Source organism: Mytilus galloprovincialis, chromosome 11 (assembly GCF_965363235.1).
Source record: "Mytilus galloprovincialis chromosome 11, xbMytGall1.hap1.1, whole genome shotgun sequence".
Classification (NCBI taxonomy): domain Eukaryota; kingdom Metazoa; phylum Mollusca; class Bivalvia; order Mytilida; family Mytilidae; genus Mytilus; species Mytilus galloprovincialis.
This window is the reverse complement of record NC_134848.1, coordinates 82,380,499-82,399,725: the sequence shown is the minus strand read 5'-3', so window position 1 is coordinate 82,399,725 and position 19,227 is coordinate 82,380,499. Positions and strand designations below refer to the sequence as shown.

General features: G+C 32.6%; 1 protein-coding gene and 1 long non-coding RNA gene across 2 annotated transcripts; both read right to left on the bottom strand.

The window, feature by feature from the left end:
• Positions 1-368: 368 nt before the first annotated feature.
• On the bottom strand, positions 369-6,392 carry LOC143052895 (uncharacterized). The gene is made up of 5 exons (XM_076226053.1): positions 5,226-6,392; positions 4,226-4,256; positions 3,330-3,619; positions 2,785-2,812; positions 369-1,742 (listed from the first exon to the last, which is right to left on the bottom strand). The coding sequence occupies exons 1-5, from the start codon at positions 6,387-6,389 to the stop codon at positions 1,441-1,443; spliced, it is 1,815 nt and encodes a 604-aa protein (XP_076082168.1). The 5' UTR covers positions 6,390-6,392; the 3' UTR covers positions 369-1,440.
• Positions 6,393-11,886: 5,494 nt separating this feature from the next.
• Positions 11,887-18,637, bottom strand: LOC143051440 (uncharacterized). The gene is made up of 4 exons (XR_012970776.1): positions 18,527-18,637; positions 15,057-15,308; positions 12,636-13,172; positions 11,887-11,994 (listed from the first exon to the last, which is right to left on the bottom strand). It is a non-coding gene; the product is annotated as an uncharacterized LOC143051440 (long non-coding RNA).
• Positions 18,638-19,227: the final 590 nt, after the last annotated feature.

Genomic DNA, 19,227 nt, shown 5'->3' with positions numbered 1-19,227 from the left:
AAAAGAATAAAACACAGCATCATATGATTGTATGTAATCTTTTATTTTCAGAAATAGTATAACTAAGCCTAAGCAAAAGCAAACATTATGAAAATAATAAAACAAAAAGTACAGTCTTCTTTAAATACAAAACAAAGGACATTAATCAAATAAATCACATTAGATAAGTAAAGCAACTTAATAAGCAAATGTATTGTGATGCCATGAATGACAATAACTTGTTTACATATATATAAGGAAATGAACATATCAATACAGTTGTATCATTGACAATCATACCACATCTTCTTTTTTTATATCAGTGCAAACGAATGAAAACAAAATATGAAAAAAGCTGTTCTTTGACAATCTATTGTAAACAGCTAACAGATAACAAAACCAATATATTAATTACAGATATTGTTTTGTCTTATTTCATTTTTGATATGTGCCAAATTAAGCTTCCTTTCTTTTAACAATCTTATATTTAGATTTGTTTTTATCGGTTTTGGTTTGTTATTTTCGTATCTTAGTGAAATTGACCTTACATGTTTTGAATTCATGGGCACAGAAATAACAAACAAATAAAAAACAAATGAAAAAAAAAAACACGTACCAATTAGAGGTGAACAAGAACAATCATGAGTATCTATCTGTACAAATCTGCATTTGATCAATAACAATAATATTAATACACATGTTCATTTCAGAGGTGAATTGAGAGGGTTTTTAGGGGCCAGCCTCCCATCTATGGAAAACATTATTTGATTATATATGGAATCAATTAAGAATGCATGGATCCGGTCCCCTCTTATGCAGTCAGTGCTCCCTCCCCCTTATGAACATTTCTGGATCCGCCTCTGTATTTTATATCTATCACCTACATCGATAAGTTGTGGTTGTATAAAATCAGCGAGATTGTGTTAAGGCTCATAGACAAACCGTACAAATGTTTTAAGGGGGAATATTTTAAAATATCAATCTGAATGTTGTTTTTGTTCTCAAAACATTCGTAGACACTGTGTTTATCACTTAAACTGCATGTTGTGGTGCATTTGATTTGCCATTTAGAAAATAATGATTCTTATATAACAAAGAAAGTTACAACTAAAGCATGTATAACAAAAGATAATATATAGTTTATAAGTTAGGCATTTAGCAATAATTCTTCTAAATGAAAATAATATATTAAAGGTTTTTTTTATAAACTCCTATCACGAACAGTCAATATCCTAAAACATTTGAAAGATACTGATGCAAAAATACATTCGAGGAGCTACATAGCCAAAAACTAATTGAAGCGAATTCACAAGCCCAGATTGTTCAATGATGAAAGTATAAACCTAACTTTAAAAAAAAAAGAATATATTTTGTATTATTTTTCATATTAGTATTACAAACATGACAAAATATGACATACATAATATAGTTCTTTGTCACTCCAGTTAGTCAGGACATGACTTAGTCCTGAGCACATACCTTGTACCTTTGACATAGAAAAGACAGTCCACCAGATTTCACATGCTGCAGTGCCTTCATGAGAGCAAAAACTGTCGGAGTTTTACTTGAGGTTTTCCATATGCGTAATACAGATGCAATTTGGCTGTACATATCTTTTGGGTAATTATACATGGTTGCCTCTATATCTTCAACAGTAAGTCCTAACTCTATTCCAAGGTGTATAACACAATTGCCAATATGTTTTTGGAGCTCTGTTAAAACATCATCGTCTACGGGGCTTTGCAGACGGCTTTCAGACATATCTTAAAGTAAAAAAAAAATGCTAATCCTTTGATATGTTGTTGTTCATTTAACTTTTGTGATTTTCCTTAAATTATAACATACAAATAAAGGTATATAGTATACTCTGTTTAGTAGTTATTAATCAAAACCGAGGGACACATACCAACTATAAAAGGAATGAACGGAACAACAGAAACACTGAACTGTTACAAAAACAAACTCCAACATATATAATAGAAACGGACTTTTGACATTAACTGCCATATTCCTGATTTGGTTCAAAAAATTTAAGAAAAACATATTTGTGGATTGAACCTGGTTTTATGGCGTGCCAAAACCTTCTGCTTATATAACAATGTTAACAATACCGCTAAAATGAAAACTTCATAACATGTAATACTTAGAATGAGAATAGACACCTCCCATGTATTAACGACAGTACACCAGGACACCACAAACGAATTATAAACAAGCGTCACACAAACAGATATTTTTATACGGATTTTTCTAATCAAGACAATTAAATTCTAACAAAAAGACAAATTTTGTTATTACTGAAAAATAATAAGGCAATGTATCAAACATAAAACTAACATACAATCTTCAGTATGTTAAGCTTACGGAAATTTCTAATAAAAAAGCAAATAATGAAAACGTTACGAAACAAGATAAATATTTCCTTATTTTTTTTTTAACAGCTATCCTTCATTCAATTTCTATATTCGGTAATCGAAAATAAGATTCAGTAGACCGGACGGAGGATTGATCTGTAAATGTATTTATGATACGTTCAAAGTTGTTCTACAAATGCAGTCATATTTATGTTAATTCACCTAGAACATGCATCATCATTTCTTTAGTCGTAATCACATTTTATTTAATAAATTTCTATGAATTCAAATAACTAAACGTTGTTTTGGGCACCTGAAATAAAATGACTTTTAATCTAGAACTAGTTTCTTTATTAAAGCATCTGTGATTTTCATTGGTAAAAGTAAGGTAGTCCGTATGTGCACACTGACATATTAATCAAACAAAACTATCATTCTACAACAAACATACCATTCAGGCTAGTGTCTTCCCTGAATATCTACAATAAATGTTAATGCTATATAAAACATGTCATCTGAGTTATTAAAAGGGAACACAAATGCATTACGTATTAACACACTACAAACAGTACAAGAGTACTTGATGTTACCAAAAGATAGTTCAAAATCAAATAATAACATGACGCAATCATGTTTCTATGACTTAAATATAATTCAGTACATATCCAACATCCAAAATCTAATTTACACTCAGAAAAACATGATATATATCGCAATGTCAAACAAAAGATATCTAGAACCGTGAATGTTAAACTCTGTATGAATCACATGTATACTTTAATTTTACATATTGCATTGTTGAATGCTGTAAGATTTATCAACAATCGGACCATATATCTCTTGTTTAAACGTGATAGAATAAAGGGGACACAAATAAGTATTTTTTAGTCAATTGTTTTAGTGTTGTCAAACAGGTCACTTTAGATGAAAAAAATGTATTTGTTTATGTCAACGAAGACATGATACATATGTAATCAAATATATATAATACATTACCTGGCATAGGAAATGATGGTTCAAGTCAACTGCTATCAGGGCATCTCTTATGGGTTTTAACGATGGGCGTTTCAGTTTAGCCTCAATGTCTTTCATACATTTTACCATTGCCATGAACATAACACTATGCACTCCATTGGCGTCATACTGGTGTTGTATATTGCGATATTCCTGTGTTTCCAATCCCATGTGCATAATGAATTCACCAAATAAAGAAATTTCAAACTTTGAAGCTAATCTAATGAGATGCCTGTTGCTTGGAATTGTTTTCAATTCTGTTGTGCCTAGACCTAAAATAAACATTCACATGTTATGGTATCAAAAAGTAATATGAGGATGTTAAATTTGATGTATGCCCTTTTGTGCTTCTTTGTTACATTTGTTTGTTTTTAAGGTGATTAAGATGAAAAAACTATCTTGACTGCTGTACCTCTATTTATTTACATTTTTTGCCGTTGATTCTGTTTGTTTTGTTCATGCATCGTTGTCAATATGAAATTTGAGCTGATTAATTAGCTTTGAAACCAGAATATGACAGATCAAGGTACCAGGATTATAATTTGAGACGCCAGACGCTCGTTTCATCTACATAAGACTCATCAGTGACACTCAGATCAAAGCAGTTATAGAGCCAACAAAATACTTGTGTTTGAGCTTTTGATTAGGGTCTTTCCTTTTATAATTCAGTTTTTTGTGGATTTGTTTTTTTATCAACTGTTCGAAAGTTTTTGTTTGAAAGTTAAAATAAGATAGTTTTTGAAACAATGTACATATTTTGATAACAGGCGTTGATATTTTCCCAAACTTAAACCACCAATTGAACGAAATTGCGAAAAAAACCCTTTATCTACTTGTATTCGATATATTAAAAAAAAAAGAACAATGCCACTACTCACCTGTACACCTTTGGTGACATTCTTTTTGTTTCTGTAAAAGATATATATGAAAAAAAGATATATAGCGGGCATAAAGTAGACAAATCGGAATATGATCATTTCACGGGCAACAAATTCAGATCTTATTTGTAGTCATATGTCTTCTTCCTTTAAGATGTTGTTATATTTAATTCGTACGTCAACAAAAGCCCCAAACAAACATGTTAACTAAATAATCCTCAACATAATAACGTACTACAGTAATCAACAATATCACCTCAAACATTTTAACTAGACACACCTTACACTAACACAGTAGTCAGCACTTCAGTGTTGACCTTAACTTCAATTATATGGTCATTTCTATTTCATTCCCGTTTGCAAAAGTATGAATATGTCGAAATACTAAGGATTTTCTTATTCAATGCATAGAATACCGTAGCCGTTTTGGTATAACTTTTTGAAATTTGTGGTCCTCAATGTTTTTCAACTTTGTAAGTGTTTGGCTTTATAATGTTGTTGATCTGAGCGTCACTGATGAGTCTTATGTAGACGAAACGCCCGTCTAGCGTATTAAGTTATAAGGCTGGTACCTTTGATGACTATTACCATAACAACGTGCACAATAAAAACCCAAAAAAACATGTTAACTTCATAATCCTCAACATAATAATGTTCATAACAAAAGCCGACAACAAAATACTCAACTACATTAACCTTAACAGACAAAATGATGTTCACCCCCTTGCAACAAAATGTTTTCTACAAAAAACCTTAACAGAACAACTTACACTTGACAAGAAAAGATATACTTTTTTATTAATATATATGATAAGTTAATTAGAAAATTAGAAAAAAAAACCAAACCAGACATCTCAATGGTCAAGCACAACAGACAAATTACTCGATTTTCTTTTAATAGATAGGGACACACAGTATAGATACCTGTAAACTGAGTTGTTACCATAGGTGCGTCGGTAGGCATATTCCCTAATGATGTCGATTTGTGTTGATAACTTACCCGATCAAAGAACCAGTACATTGGATATTTCTTCTTATGATTCCGATTACCCGTTGTGCATGTCCATTCGGTACCTTGCGAAGCGTCGTTAAGATGAAGGAGGCATACTGTGTTGTTACACACTACTCCTACTTCAATCGTTATCTTATTCGAAACTTCCTTGGGATCGATCTGTTTTCCATTACTTCTGTAGTAGAAGGCTATAGACGACTCAAGTGTCTTAGTTAGACATTCTTGTACGCTTGCAGCTATGTCAGGTGAAAGGAACTGTAACGATTTTCGATTTACCAGGTTTACCATTACGCGATTGTCTTCTAGACACATTCTTATTTCATTGTCGTCATCCACCATAAATATCGCAGCTTTGTGATAAAGACATTGCTTTTCATCTTCCTCTTTCAAAAGCCAGTTATTTGATGCAGCACCGATAACCTTAAAGGCAAGTGCAGATGGAATAGATGATATTGCTAGATCGTATGTTAATACGATTGTGTTAGAATCGCTGGTTCTACGTAAGAAGAAGTCAGGGGGAGGACTTTTGTTTACCATGCATGGAACGAGGAATCTCTCATCTCCAGAAGCCGAGTTATAACCTTTCGGCTGGATTAGGATGTCTAAGTGTACAAGTAGCTTTGTAACAAAAGCTTTCAGTTCATCGGTCGGCAAATACTGATTGAAGCTGTCTTGTCTCCAAAGTTTCCATAGATCACTCTTGTATATATTCCCGGTAAGAACTAGGTTCTGAAGAATTTCTTTTAGTTCCGCAATGTCTGGCCAGAACATTTCATCCGTGATGAATGACCTCATAATGTTGACCAGTGCTGGTGTATGTATGATAACAAACCCTTCCAGGCCAGGTTGTTTGTAGTACATCACTTTACCAATTGTATGTTGGTTCTGGAGGAAATCTTCTAATTGCCTTTCTGTTAGAGCCAGATCTTCATTTAGGCGATTAATGTACTCGAGTTGATTTCTAGTAATGATATTGATATTCTGGGACCTCATATTATCTATTTGTAACTCTAATGGCACCCATACCATTGGTCTTTTTTGTCCCCATGTCGATTGTTGCATTGCAAATTGGACCAGTTGCTGAGTCAGAGCTTTAATCTCTGGGTCATTGATATTGGTACCATTGATGAAGTATACTGTATCAAAGAACATGTGTTTTCTTTGTTCGTGCGTTCGGAACAGGTTAGAAATTTCTCTTGTAAAATACATTTTCCGTGTTCGAGCTTCTTCCTTTAACACAACAAAAGAAAAAAAAAGGAAACCTCACTCATGATGAATATCATATTCCTAATATTTCTTTTCAATTATAATACGCTTGAAAAAAAATATCTATGACGAAAAAAAACCCAACTAAATTTACAAAAAGATGGAATATATAATAGGGTAAGAAATAGCCGTCAATAAACTCATCATAGATACCTGGCTTGAATTAAAAAAAAACATTTGCACCAGACACGCGTTTCGTCTTCAAAAAACACATCAGTGATGCTCGAATTAAAAAAAAGTTAAAAAGGCTAAAGCAAGTACGAAGAACATCGAGGACCAAAACATCCTAACAGATGTAATGGTTTGCGATTAGACATTATACAAAAAGGATGTTGATAAAATAAAAAATAGAAATGTTAAAGATAATAATAAAAACCAAACGATTATTAACCTTCGTGATAAAATACATTATGTTTGGTATTTTCCGTTAAAGCTATTACACTTAAACAACAAACAAGTAAGCCCAACGAACCTTAATGAAAACCTAGGATGGACCAATTAACGATGTCTTACATCATATGATTGGTACCGGTCATACATCATTGACGATTGTGACATGCCTAATTAAGTTGAAACCGACGAAGAAAGGTCGCGTTTGTGGCTACGACTAGTGGTATATCTACGTGATAATTATCGCACAAATAACCCCAAAAAGTCGAGCAAACATTATTTAAAATGTTAATAAAACACTTTTAACTGTTAGTACGGCGGCTTTTTGAAAAATTGTGCACATCCTGCTACAAGCATGAAATATGGCATAGACCTTCCTCAACTATTACTCTTTTATTTCAGATAGATAGGCATTTGAAAAAAATGTCTCACTTCCGGTAAAATCCAAAATGGCGGACGTCATACTTGAATCAGCCCAATATCGAGGGCTAGTGTGTAAAAATGTGTTATTATCATGCTACTATCATAATATTTGGTAGATTAGATGTCTTCAGAAACCCTACTTCCGGTTAAAATCCAACATGGCGGACTTAAATAAGCTTATTTCTTAGGGAGGGTAATTGAAATGCGTTTTAACGTATTGCTACTATCATTTCATTGTGCAGGAACCTTTCTTTGGTGCTTCTAATGGATACAATGTATAAGACATATGTCTTAAAAACCCTTACTTCCGGTAATATCCAAAATGGCGGACATAGAATTATCAATTCATTATTCAAATTTTCAACTTTTTTTAAAATGTAAAGAAAATGATTTTTTTTTAATGCTGGTCATTCAACTTTTGGCTGTAAGTTATCCCCAAAACTACTTATTGTATCATGTTGTAAATGTTTAAATATAAAGTTGACACTTCCGGTAAAAAAATGACGTAAATTTCAAAGATGAGTCCTCAATCCATTTCTTCGATGTAGAGTTTTGGATAGATTGGTTAAAACAAAATAAAATCACTATAGTACTAAAACATATTTAAAATTACCACAATTTTCGGCCAAAAATAACGATCACCACGACATGCACACATCGCAGTGCACGGGAGACCCGATTTTCCACATTAAAAATGACCGCGGCATCCTTTCTTACATCACAATGTACAAGCTTCTGACAAAATGATGAGGCCTCAGAAAGAGTTTTTTTTAAAAGGGACCCTCTTTGTCCCTTCGCAATCCATTAGTGCCTGGACTGGGTAGCATAAAAGCCAATCCCAAGCTTGTATCACTAAACACCTGCATTAGTATATTGCACGCTTTACATGCTTGAAAAGACTAGACCAAGTTGTGGAAATAGCCTCACTTATAATTAGCCTTCCCTTTTGTGCAAAAAATTATTTTCTTGCTTCGTTAATCATGTTAGCTCCATCTGACAAGTTTGTGCGATCTTACAGTAAAACCCCGGTGATTTAGGCTGATCAATCATCATTCTTTATGTTAAAGTCACATCTTCAAATACCATCAATGTCTCCCACGTAGTCTTTTTTTCCTTTTCAAGCAAAGAGAGAACCGTATCACAACCGGTAAAGGTATGGGTCAGAAATAAGTGTGTGTGATCACTCATTGCCTAGTGCATTTGAAAGGCCATTGATAGATATTAATACAAAGATTTTTGCCTTCCCAAACACAATCCATAGTTCGTCTGCCCCTATCTCAGGGAATAGCGAAATAGTATCGACAGCATCATTAGTGACTGTTAATCATGACTCGTTTAAGTTCGTGTTTCACTGCATCAGACACATGCATCATGATTTTAGTGTCTGTTTCTTTATGTGAACATGGTGCTACACTTGAAATACATCAAGTGGTGGATAAGATAGAACATCCTGAGCATTTGTTGCTACAAATACCTTACTCATCAAAGACTTCATCCACTCTTGTTACAGTTTCAAGGTATTTTATTAAGGTAAGGACATACTACCCAATCATCATACTCGTTAGGAAACACCTTGAAACTGTAACAACAGTGGATGTAGTGTCGGATGCGAACATAGACAATACTGGTACTTTGAAAGCTGCTAAAAGAAGCAAGAGCAACATTTAGGGGAAACGGAATACACAGACCAACCCAGGGTTAAAAACATCCTCAAAATTGGCAAAGTTTTCTGAGAGATGACGACAATAAGAAAGAACTTTTAAGTTTTCATTCACAGAAGCTTGCTCAATACAATTTTAAATACAAGGTAGTTGTAGCAACAAATGTTCAGGATGTTCAATATTATCCACCACTTGATGATGTTTCAAGTTTAGCACCATGTTTACAGGAAGAGACTGACACTAGAATTAAGATCGATGTGTCTGATGCAGTGAAACACAGACTTAACTGAGTCATGACTCGAAGAGTCGATACTGATGTCATTGCTGTTTCGTTATTCCGTGACATAGGGCAGACAAACTTTGGTTTGCATTTGGAAGGGGAAAAAGCTTAAGATATATATCTATCCATGACCTTTCAAATGCACTAGGTATAAAAAGATAACACGTTTGCTGGAAAAGGAACTGCGTTGGTGACATTAATGGCGTTTGAAGATGTGACTTTAGCATTTAGAATGATGATTGACCAGCCAACACCACCATATGGATTTGATAATTTAATGTCATTGAAAACGATACGTGGTTTTGTTGTAAGATCGAAAAAAACTGATCAGATTGGGTAAACAAAGCAAGAAAATATGTGTTTTTGCAATTTATGGATGTGAGGACCAATACTACAGTCTTTGTAAATGTGGGAAATCAACTCTCCAAATGTGAATTGCGGCCTAACGAGTATGCTGATTGGGTATTATGTCCTTACCGTAATAAAATACCTTGAAACTGTAATACGAGTGGATGAAGTCTTGTATGCGTATGGTAGTTATAGCAACAAATGGTCAGGACATTCTATCTTATCCACCACGTGATGTATTTCAAGTTTAGCACCAAGTTCACATTTAGAGGCAGACACTAAAATCATGGTGCATGTGTCTGATGCAGTGAAACACGAACTAAAACGAGTCACGATTCGAACAGTCGTTAATGATGATGCTGTCACTACTGTTTCGCTATTCCGTGACATAGGGGTAGACGAACTATAGATTGTGTTTGGGAGGGCAAACGACTTTGGATTAATATCTATCAATGGCCTTTCAAATGCACTGGGCAATGAGTGATCTGACACACTTATTGTTATCCATGCCTTTACCTGTTGTGATATGGTTCTTTCTTTGCTTGAAAGGGAAAAAAACTATGTGGGAGACATTGGTTGCATTTATAGATGTGACATAAAGAATGATGATTGATCAGACTAAATCACCGGGGTTTTACTGTAAGATCGCACAAACTTAACAGATGGGTATAACATGGTTAACGAAGCAAGAAAATAACTATTTGCGCAAAAGGGAGGCTTTTTGAGGCTATTCCCTCAACTTGGTCTAGTTTTTTCCAGCATGTAAATCATGCAATATACTTAGGTAGGTGTTTAGGGAGACGAGCTTGGGATTGGCTCTTATGCTACCCACTCCAGGCGGCGACAAAGAGGATAACTTTTAAAAAACTCTTTTTGAGGCCTCATCATTTTGTCAGAAGCTTGTACATTGTGGATGTAAGAAAGGATGCCGTGGTCATTTTTAGTGTGGAAAATCGGGTCTCCCGTGCACTGCGATGTGTGCATGTCGTGGTGATCGTTATTTTTGGCCGAACATTGTAGTAATTTTAAATATGTTTTAGTACTATAGTGATTTTATTTTGTTTTAATCAATTTATCCAAAACTCTACATCGAAGAAATGGATTGAGGACTCATCTTTGAAATTTACGTCAAATTTTTACCGGAAGTGTCAACTTTATATTTAAACATTTACAACATGATAGAATAAGTGGTTTTGGGGATAACTTAAAGCCAAAAGTTTAATGACTAGCACAAAAAAAATCATTTTCTTTACATTTAAAAAAAAGTTGAATATTTGAATAATTAATTGATATTTCTATGTCCGTCATTTTGGATATTACCGGAAGTAAGGGTTTTTAAGACATATGTCTTATACATTATAATCATCAGAAGCACCAAAGAAAGGTTCCTGCACAATGTAATGATAGTAGCAATACGTTAAAACACATTTCAATTACGCTCCCTTAAAAAAATAAGCTTATTTAAGTACAATGTCCGCCATGTTGGATTTTAACCAGAAGTAGGGTTTTTGAAGACATCTAATCTATAAAATATACCAAAAGTAGTACATAACAAAGGTTTGTACCAAATACTATGCTAGTAGCATGATAATAACACCTTTTTAAATACTAGCCTTCGATATTAGGCTGATTCAAGTATGACGTCCGCCATTTTGGATTTTACCGGAGTGAGACATTTTTTTCAAATGCCTTCCTATCTGAAATAAAAGAGTAATAGTTGAGGAAGGTCTATGCCATATTTCATGCTTGTAGCAGGATGTGCACAATTCGTCTGAAATATGCTTGTAGCCGCCGGACTATGTCCCGTGGTTCAACAACAAATTTCGATGAGGAAAATCATAAAGGGGAAAGTAATCATTAGAATAGCATATCAAATAGTACATGCACACTTGAACTGCTGGGATGATTGATTGTACTGTTTTGCAATTAGAGTGTCAAATACAGTTTATCCCTTACTGTTATTGTTAATCTCCAATTGATATATTTGGTATATATATTGCACTTTAATATCTGTTTTACCGGTTTATACTATTGCATAATATTTTGGCAATCGTCTAGTTATTTAGTCTTTAGTGTCTATGTTATGTTTTGTGTACTTGTATTTGCCTATTAGTTGTTTACGTTTTTAGACATGGCGTTGTCTGTTAATTTTTGGTCTATGAGTTTGTATGTCCCTTTGGTATGTTTTATCATCAGGTTTGCCCTGAAATAATACATATTTCTAGAAGAAAGCTGAATAGGAAAATAAAAGAAGAGATAACCAGAATAATAAACCGACATACTGAACTGAAGTAATCACTGTGTGTTGCTGCAAAGAGAACCATCGGCATTATATCATCACCTTCTGGACAGTATGTTAGAATTGAGTTGATCCAATGTATTATCAATGCTGTAAAAAACAGTAACTTTGTAAACAATATCTTTCATATAGAAAACAAATAGCAAACGACTGCATGCTAATGCGGGATCTGTTTTATTTATACAATCATTTTGACATCGTTTCTTCTCATTCGTGAACAATATAGTTTATTGTTAGTTTATGGAAGGAAACAGAAATGCAACGGTTTTATTTCTCGTATTTATAATACTAGGATATAATCATAGTACAATATTTTCACCTAGATTAGATATATCATGAGCTATCGTTTTACATTAGGACCTTACATAATAAATGGTATTCCATACATATATCACCAATTTCGGTTTAAATGTTAACCAGGAAATAAGGATGTGAACAATCACGTACGGCTTTCAACAATTAGAAAAACTCAAACCGTATAGAAAGCTATAAATATAAAAAAAAGAAGATGTGGTACAATTGCCAATGAGACAACTCTCCACAAGAGACCACATCACACAGAAGTTAACAATTATAGGTCGACGTACGGCCTTTAACAATGAGCAAAGTTGAAACCGTAGCTTAATACTTATGCATCGATTTATATTATACGGTTGTAAGGCATATATGAATATGAAATGGACTTTTTTTAACCATTAGAAGTGTTCACCGTTAACTAAGACAGTACTTACATTCCGAGGTGACATCACCCTGGGGGTATTCCATTAGTGGTGTCTTCAGATCATATCTTCCATTAAACATAATGATGAACGAACCTCGATGTTGAATGAATAATTGATGAGTCATATCATATGACCGTTGTCCCCCAAAGTCTACTAGATCAGACGGGGCAATCTCAATAATGTATTGACCTTTTCTTACTTCTTCTAAGATGTCGTCTCGAACCGTATAATGGTCTAATTTGGAAACATCTGGTTTATCATCAGGTTCAACCATTCTACATTCTTCTACAGTATGAACAATTTGTGTTGTCACTATTGCTGGACCTGAAGTGAATGAGTGAGTGACTGTCTTGTCAGGAACGTGCAGGGGTACTATTTCTACCTCCTTGACTGCTTCCGATCTGGTTCTTATCACTGCCTGTTTGATTTTTTTAACAAAATATCGTACCCCAGATTTAGAAGTTTTTTCTGATGGTTGACTTTTTGTCTGTAGAACATTTGGTTGCCCACGTAAAATTCTTGAAAAAACAGCATGACCGCCTGAACCTATATCAGGAAAAATATCAATATCAAAGCAATTTATAGGAACGTATCTGAAAACATGTGTCTGTAGTCGAAAATTCAAGCTTTATTAGGATGCAGATATGTGTATTTTTCTCAAAAAGGTTGTTCTCATTTACACACGTATTGATTTACATGATTTGAAATCTGCAATGTATGATATCTTTTCCTCATTTTTTTTAGAGGTACCTTATTATATAAGAGAGACAAGTTATAAGAGTATACCAAAGAGAGACATAATGGTATAATATGGAAATAATTGGAAATAAGCGTATACTATGGTCGTGTTGCTGTCTCTTTGACACATTCCCCATTTCTATTCTCAATTTTATAAAAGTACTTTAGAGTAATATATATAACTGCAAGCATATACGGGTATTATATAGAGACACCTTACGTAATTATACATGAACCAGGTGGTAATGGTATTCTATAGACCTTATGGTAGCATGTATGAATGACAGAGGATAATCGTATACTATAGAGATACCTTACAGTGATAGATATATATATATATGAATGCATGCATATACGGGTGTACTATATAGATACTGTTTATAAATGAAAGGAGATAAGGGAACAAAATGACACTATATATGAATGACAGAAAATAATGGTATATCCCAGAGGCACCTTACATTCTTGTATATGAGATACGGACAGGTATACTTTATCTAAGAAATAATTCATGGCAGCCGTAGATTTCTTTTCATTTAGCGATGGGTTGGGCATTTGTATTCGATTATTTTACCCTGAGCGTTAGCGAATATAAATGCCCAACACATGGACATTTTCAACCAAATAATTTGAATAGAACATTATTTACGCTTGGATTTCATCTACGGATTAGAGCTTTGCCATTATAAAAAATACGCAAATTCATTGATGGTCAACTTTTTTCTGAGATTTGAAACGCCCTATGCGAAGTTTTTACAATGAAACCAAAAGATAATTTGTTGTTACCCACAATCTTCATTCTACGAGTTAGCCTTTGTGTGCTGATTCAGGGTAAAGCAATCACAAATTCAATAATCAATCACTATCATAATCAACTCAACAGAAATACGATAGACACTACTATTATATATCTTAAAAATGTTGCATCAATCCCAATCATCGACATCACAACATAATTATGATAGACACTACTTTTAGATATCTTAGAAATCTGGCATCAATCCCAATCATAAACATCACAACAGAAATATGATAGACACTACTATTACAATGTATTAGATATCTCAGAAATGTTGCATCAATCCCAATCATAAACCTCACAACAGAAATATGATAGACACTATTATTACAATGTATTAGATATCTCAGAAATGTTGCATCAATCCCAATCATAAACCTCACAACAGAAATATGATAGACACTTCTATTAGATATCTTAGAAATGTTGCATCAATCCCAATCATAAACATCACAACAGAAATATGATAGAAACTACTATTAGATATCTTAGAAATGTTGCATCAATCACCACCGTTTGAAGTCAATCAGAAAATGTTTCTCTTTATCAACTTTGTTAAAAATTATATGCTAGTAACTGACCAGGAATACCTCTACATTATACCTCTTCACTAATATATGTTTCCTCAGATAAATTCTTTTTCTTTGGATTGTATATTTCTTTCAAAATTTTGATTTCTTTGAATTGTTATATTTCTATAGACTTGAACTCACTGTGCTTTTTATAGCGAAAATACGATTCAAAATATTCATTCGATACGGTTTACCATCCGCTAAAGGATACATTTGACCATTTTATATGTTTTGAGTATACCCATCTGCCTACATCAAGTCTGAATTTTATTTATAATTGCTATTTTTGTATGTAATTGTTTACACATATATGTTTTATACCATCTTTTAATGGAACCATTTCCTCTGTCTTCAGGTGAATACCGTTTCTACCAAAATACACAACTAAACCATCTGTAGATTTCCAGGTTTGGGGTATGTCATCACCAATGAGAACGCTAGCTAAAGTGCTTTTTCCACAGTTGCAGGCACCTGCCAAAAACACCCTGTTGTCAAAAGACTGATACATTCCTTTAGATAATATGACCTTGAACTCACTAGGGTTACCTATCCATGGAAATTCGGCAACAGGTTCTGAAAAGGTAAATGCATTTTTTTTTATAAAAGATATGAGTATATGATAACATCTAAAAAGAAACAACATAATGTTGGTGTTTTGTAATCAAATGTGAAAAAATGGAGTTTAATGAACATCAATTACTGATAAACGGAAATTTTAAGCTAGCTATGGTTTCTAAGTACGGATTTATGTTATTTGCAATGCCACAAAAAAAAAGGTATTAACCCTGTTAAACAGATACTAGATGAATAAGTTTGACAAATATTGAAAATTGTTTCAATGTATTTCAATCCATTTCAACCTATTTTAAATCATTGACCATGCACGTCAATTTAAGATATGGTTAAGCTCCACAACTAATTAGCAATGACCCTGTTGAATGAAATTAAACTGATACTGATGCCGTTTTAAAGTTAAAAATACGCGCCTCTTTAAGGTTCAAGGTTAATCACTCAAGCTGAAATCTCCGATGTACAGTGTGTATATAATCTATTCCAAACTTTATCGATTTTAGCATGATGATTATGTACCTCCAACATATATTTACAATTGAAATGAAGTAATAACAAACATATGTAAGTCAATAAGTAGTTATTGGTACCCGTTTGTTTTACAATTATCGATTATCATATAGTATTAATTAAAGAAAAAAACACTTTTTTTTAATATGAAAATATTGATTGAGATTGTGGAAATGTTGAAAGTGTTGAAGTTATTCTGTAAACAGTTTAGTCTTAAAAGTATGAATACATTTACAAATAAAATTACTTTCAAAAATCTGTATAAGTTGTGATATTTATCAATTATTGGAACATTACGTTCATATCGAAAAAGGATAACAAATTAAGCAATAACAATAATCAAACATATAGCACAGAGTCATTTTAGAAATAAAACACACAAACAATCTAGAGGAGAATGTTAAGTGCATTTTATTATTTTATGGCTTAAAATTAGACCAGGACACTGTGTGACCATGATATTACAGAATTGGTCAACCATGTTAAATCACTGGATTATGGGTGTGTCTGTATTTTTCATGTCGTGACCATAAGAAATACTATTACCAAAATGTTACTAAACCAACCATTGACTCATAAAGGCATGTACTGTAACATATAATAATTACAATTAAATGAAAGAAAAGTAACACTACTGTTGTATCTGATGGTAATCTGAAGATGCTTCAAATGTTAACTTTCTATTTTATGATACTAAAATAGTTTAAATATAACAAAGCAACAGTGATGATGCATATTTCTTCATATTTTCAAAAAGAACGCGTCATAAATCATTAAAAACAATATATATTTTGACAGTAGACATTGGTTGAATTCTTGTCATTCGATTAGAAAAAGAATGCATCTTCAAATGAATTTACAACATATAAAAATTATTTCATATTTGACAATCTTCTTCTAACGAATTTTAAGGAATGACTGTACTATTATTCTGTAAATGAAGAAACGATATGAAAAAATGAGGTGCACACTAAATAACCCGCGTAGATGGTTACGTAAAAGTGTGCAACAATTTTTTTTACGTGATTTCGAATAGAAACAAATCATCAACACAATGCATCGCATACATAATTATAAAAGAGTGACGGAAGATACCAGATGGACAGTCAAACTCATAAATCGAAAATAAACTGACAACGCCATGGCTAAAAATGAAAAAAAAACACCAGACAAACAATAGTACACATGACACAACATAGAAAACTAAAGAATAAACAACGCGAACCCCACCAAAAACTAGTGGTGATCTCAGGTGCTCCGGAAGGGTAAGCAGATCCTGCTCCACATGCGGCACCCGTCGTGTTGCTTATGAGATAACAAATCCGGTAAATAGTCTAATTCGGTAGGTATAAAAGTCAAGTATGATGTTCAAGACAACTTGATAAAATGTTATGAAAAATAAACGTGATGATATAATCAGTTTTCAACAGGTTGATTTCAATAAAATGATTTGTTATTGAGTTTTTGAAAGAATAAGAATTGTATTATTACAAAACGCTTTAAGCCAATCAGAACACGTGTTACATCCGAAATTAAGTTATTGATCGATAATTAATTTCTTATAAATTATCCGCAATAGGTAAGGTGCTTTTTATCATCAAAATTTTTCATGACGTTTACATACATTTTCCTTTTGAAAATATCTTTAAACTTGACATATATTTGTTCCTATCTGTTTTGATTGTTAAGGTAGCATGTTCTGTCTGTGTTTCAATTAATATCAAACATTAAACCGTTGTCACATCATATTTTGATAGATTGTGTCGTTGGCTTGCTGTCTTATACCCAAAAACGGATTTTATGATGTATATGTATGCCCCTCATTTCTTTTCACATCATAATTAAAGTATATGTGGCTTTTAAATTACAAATGAATATATATGTATATAAAACATACTCTGTGTTGATTTTTTTTTATCAATGTCAAGATCCTGTAAACTTCGACAAACATCAAAGTTAATTATCTTGCGATTAATTACCACTGAATTAAATATTATTCGTCGATGCAACGTTATAGATTTGTTATAAATGTAATTTAAACATGTTAAATGCATACCGGATCTAGTTCATTATATACGAATGCATTTGTTCAATAAATGCGAAAACATTAGAGTTACAAGAAACTCGTTGCATTTCACTTTAATACACATTCATTTGTGCTTCCGTTGTCGCGAGTTTAAATGAATATGTTTTGTTTTTATTTCTTATATTCCCCAAACTAGAATTAAACTGAGACATTCTATACGCAATGTGCACGACAGTCACAAATTTTTAAATATAGACACAAATTAACTCTATTAACTCATTATAATTATAGGTTTATGAAAACCTTTCAAATCAGAAAATAAATGCATTGCAATATTTTATTAACATTAAACTACGTTTTCTTTTAAATTTTACACGCATCTTTTAATAAAAAAATTCCCAATACCGTAATATAGTGTAATCAGCTATAAATTTCATATAATTAAGAATTTAAATGCATAAACGAATGCTAATAATCACCACATATAACTCTCAATAAGTATCATTCATTCAATATTTTGATACATTTAATGCAAGTTATCTTGTAACGCCAGTATTAACGTAGTTTAAACAAATAGTTGTTTTTATTTTTTAAATGTACGTAACATGCATTTGTTATTCAGAGCTTATAAGAACATATTTTTCAAACGATTAACATTTCGACAGATTACTATTACTACACGTACCCCGTTGATCCTTTGACTGTCCGGTATCAGACAAGACGGACTTTCTACTAGTATCTGTATTTTTGTTTTTAGATTGTTCAACTGTTTGTCTAGATGTTTTATTTAGTTCCTGAAAAAAAACCAACACGTGAGTATTCAAATAATCTTATGTTATATGACATTGATTAGCTACAATCAAAAAGGTTCTAATGTTTGCGTTAAAGAAAGAACTAGAATAGTCTTTGATTGTAAAAATATATATTGTCTATGATTTAATCATCACTATTGCTTACTATTCGTTATGTTCAATAAATTGTCTAACCTTTTTAATTGTTATACACGCATATAACACAAACATACGAAAATAACTTGGTCATCGAACTGAGTTTGATTTTGATTCATTCATATCATTCGGAGTGACGTCTATTTCCTCTGAACTATAAACACATTTTTGTTATTTAGAGTCCAACTAAAGAAGGCAACGGTCGCCGGATTTTCTGGTATTGTTAAAAACACATTGGTAGCCTTTGGTTGTTCTCTGCCCTCCAGTTGTTTTGTCTTTGATAAATTCCCTGTTTCAATTCTCAATTTTATGTATTGAGTTTAAGAATATCTGTCGTTATTATAAGCTTTGGGGAAGTAACTTAATTAGGAAAATGAAATGGACTTTTGAAAATTGCATTGAAATATTAAACTTGAAATAAGAAAGAAGAAATTTATCA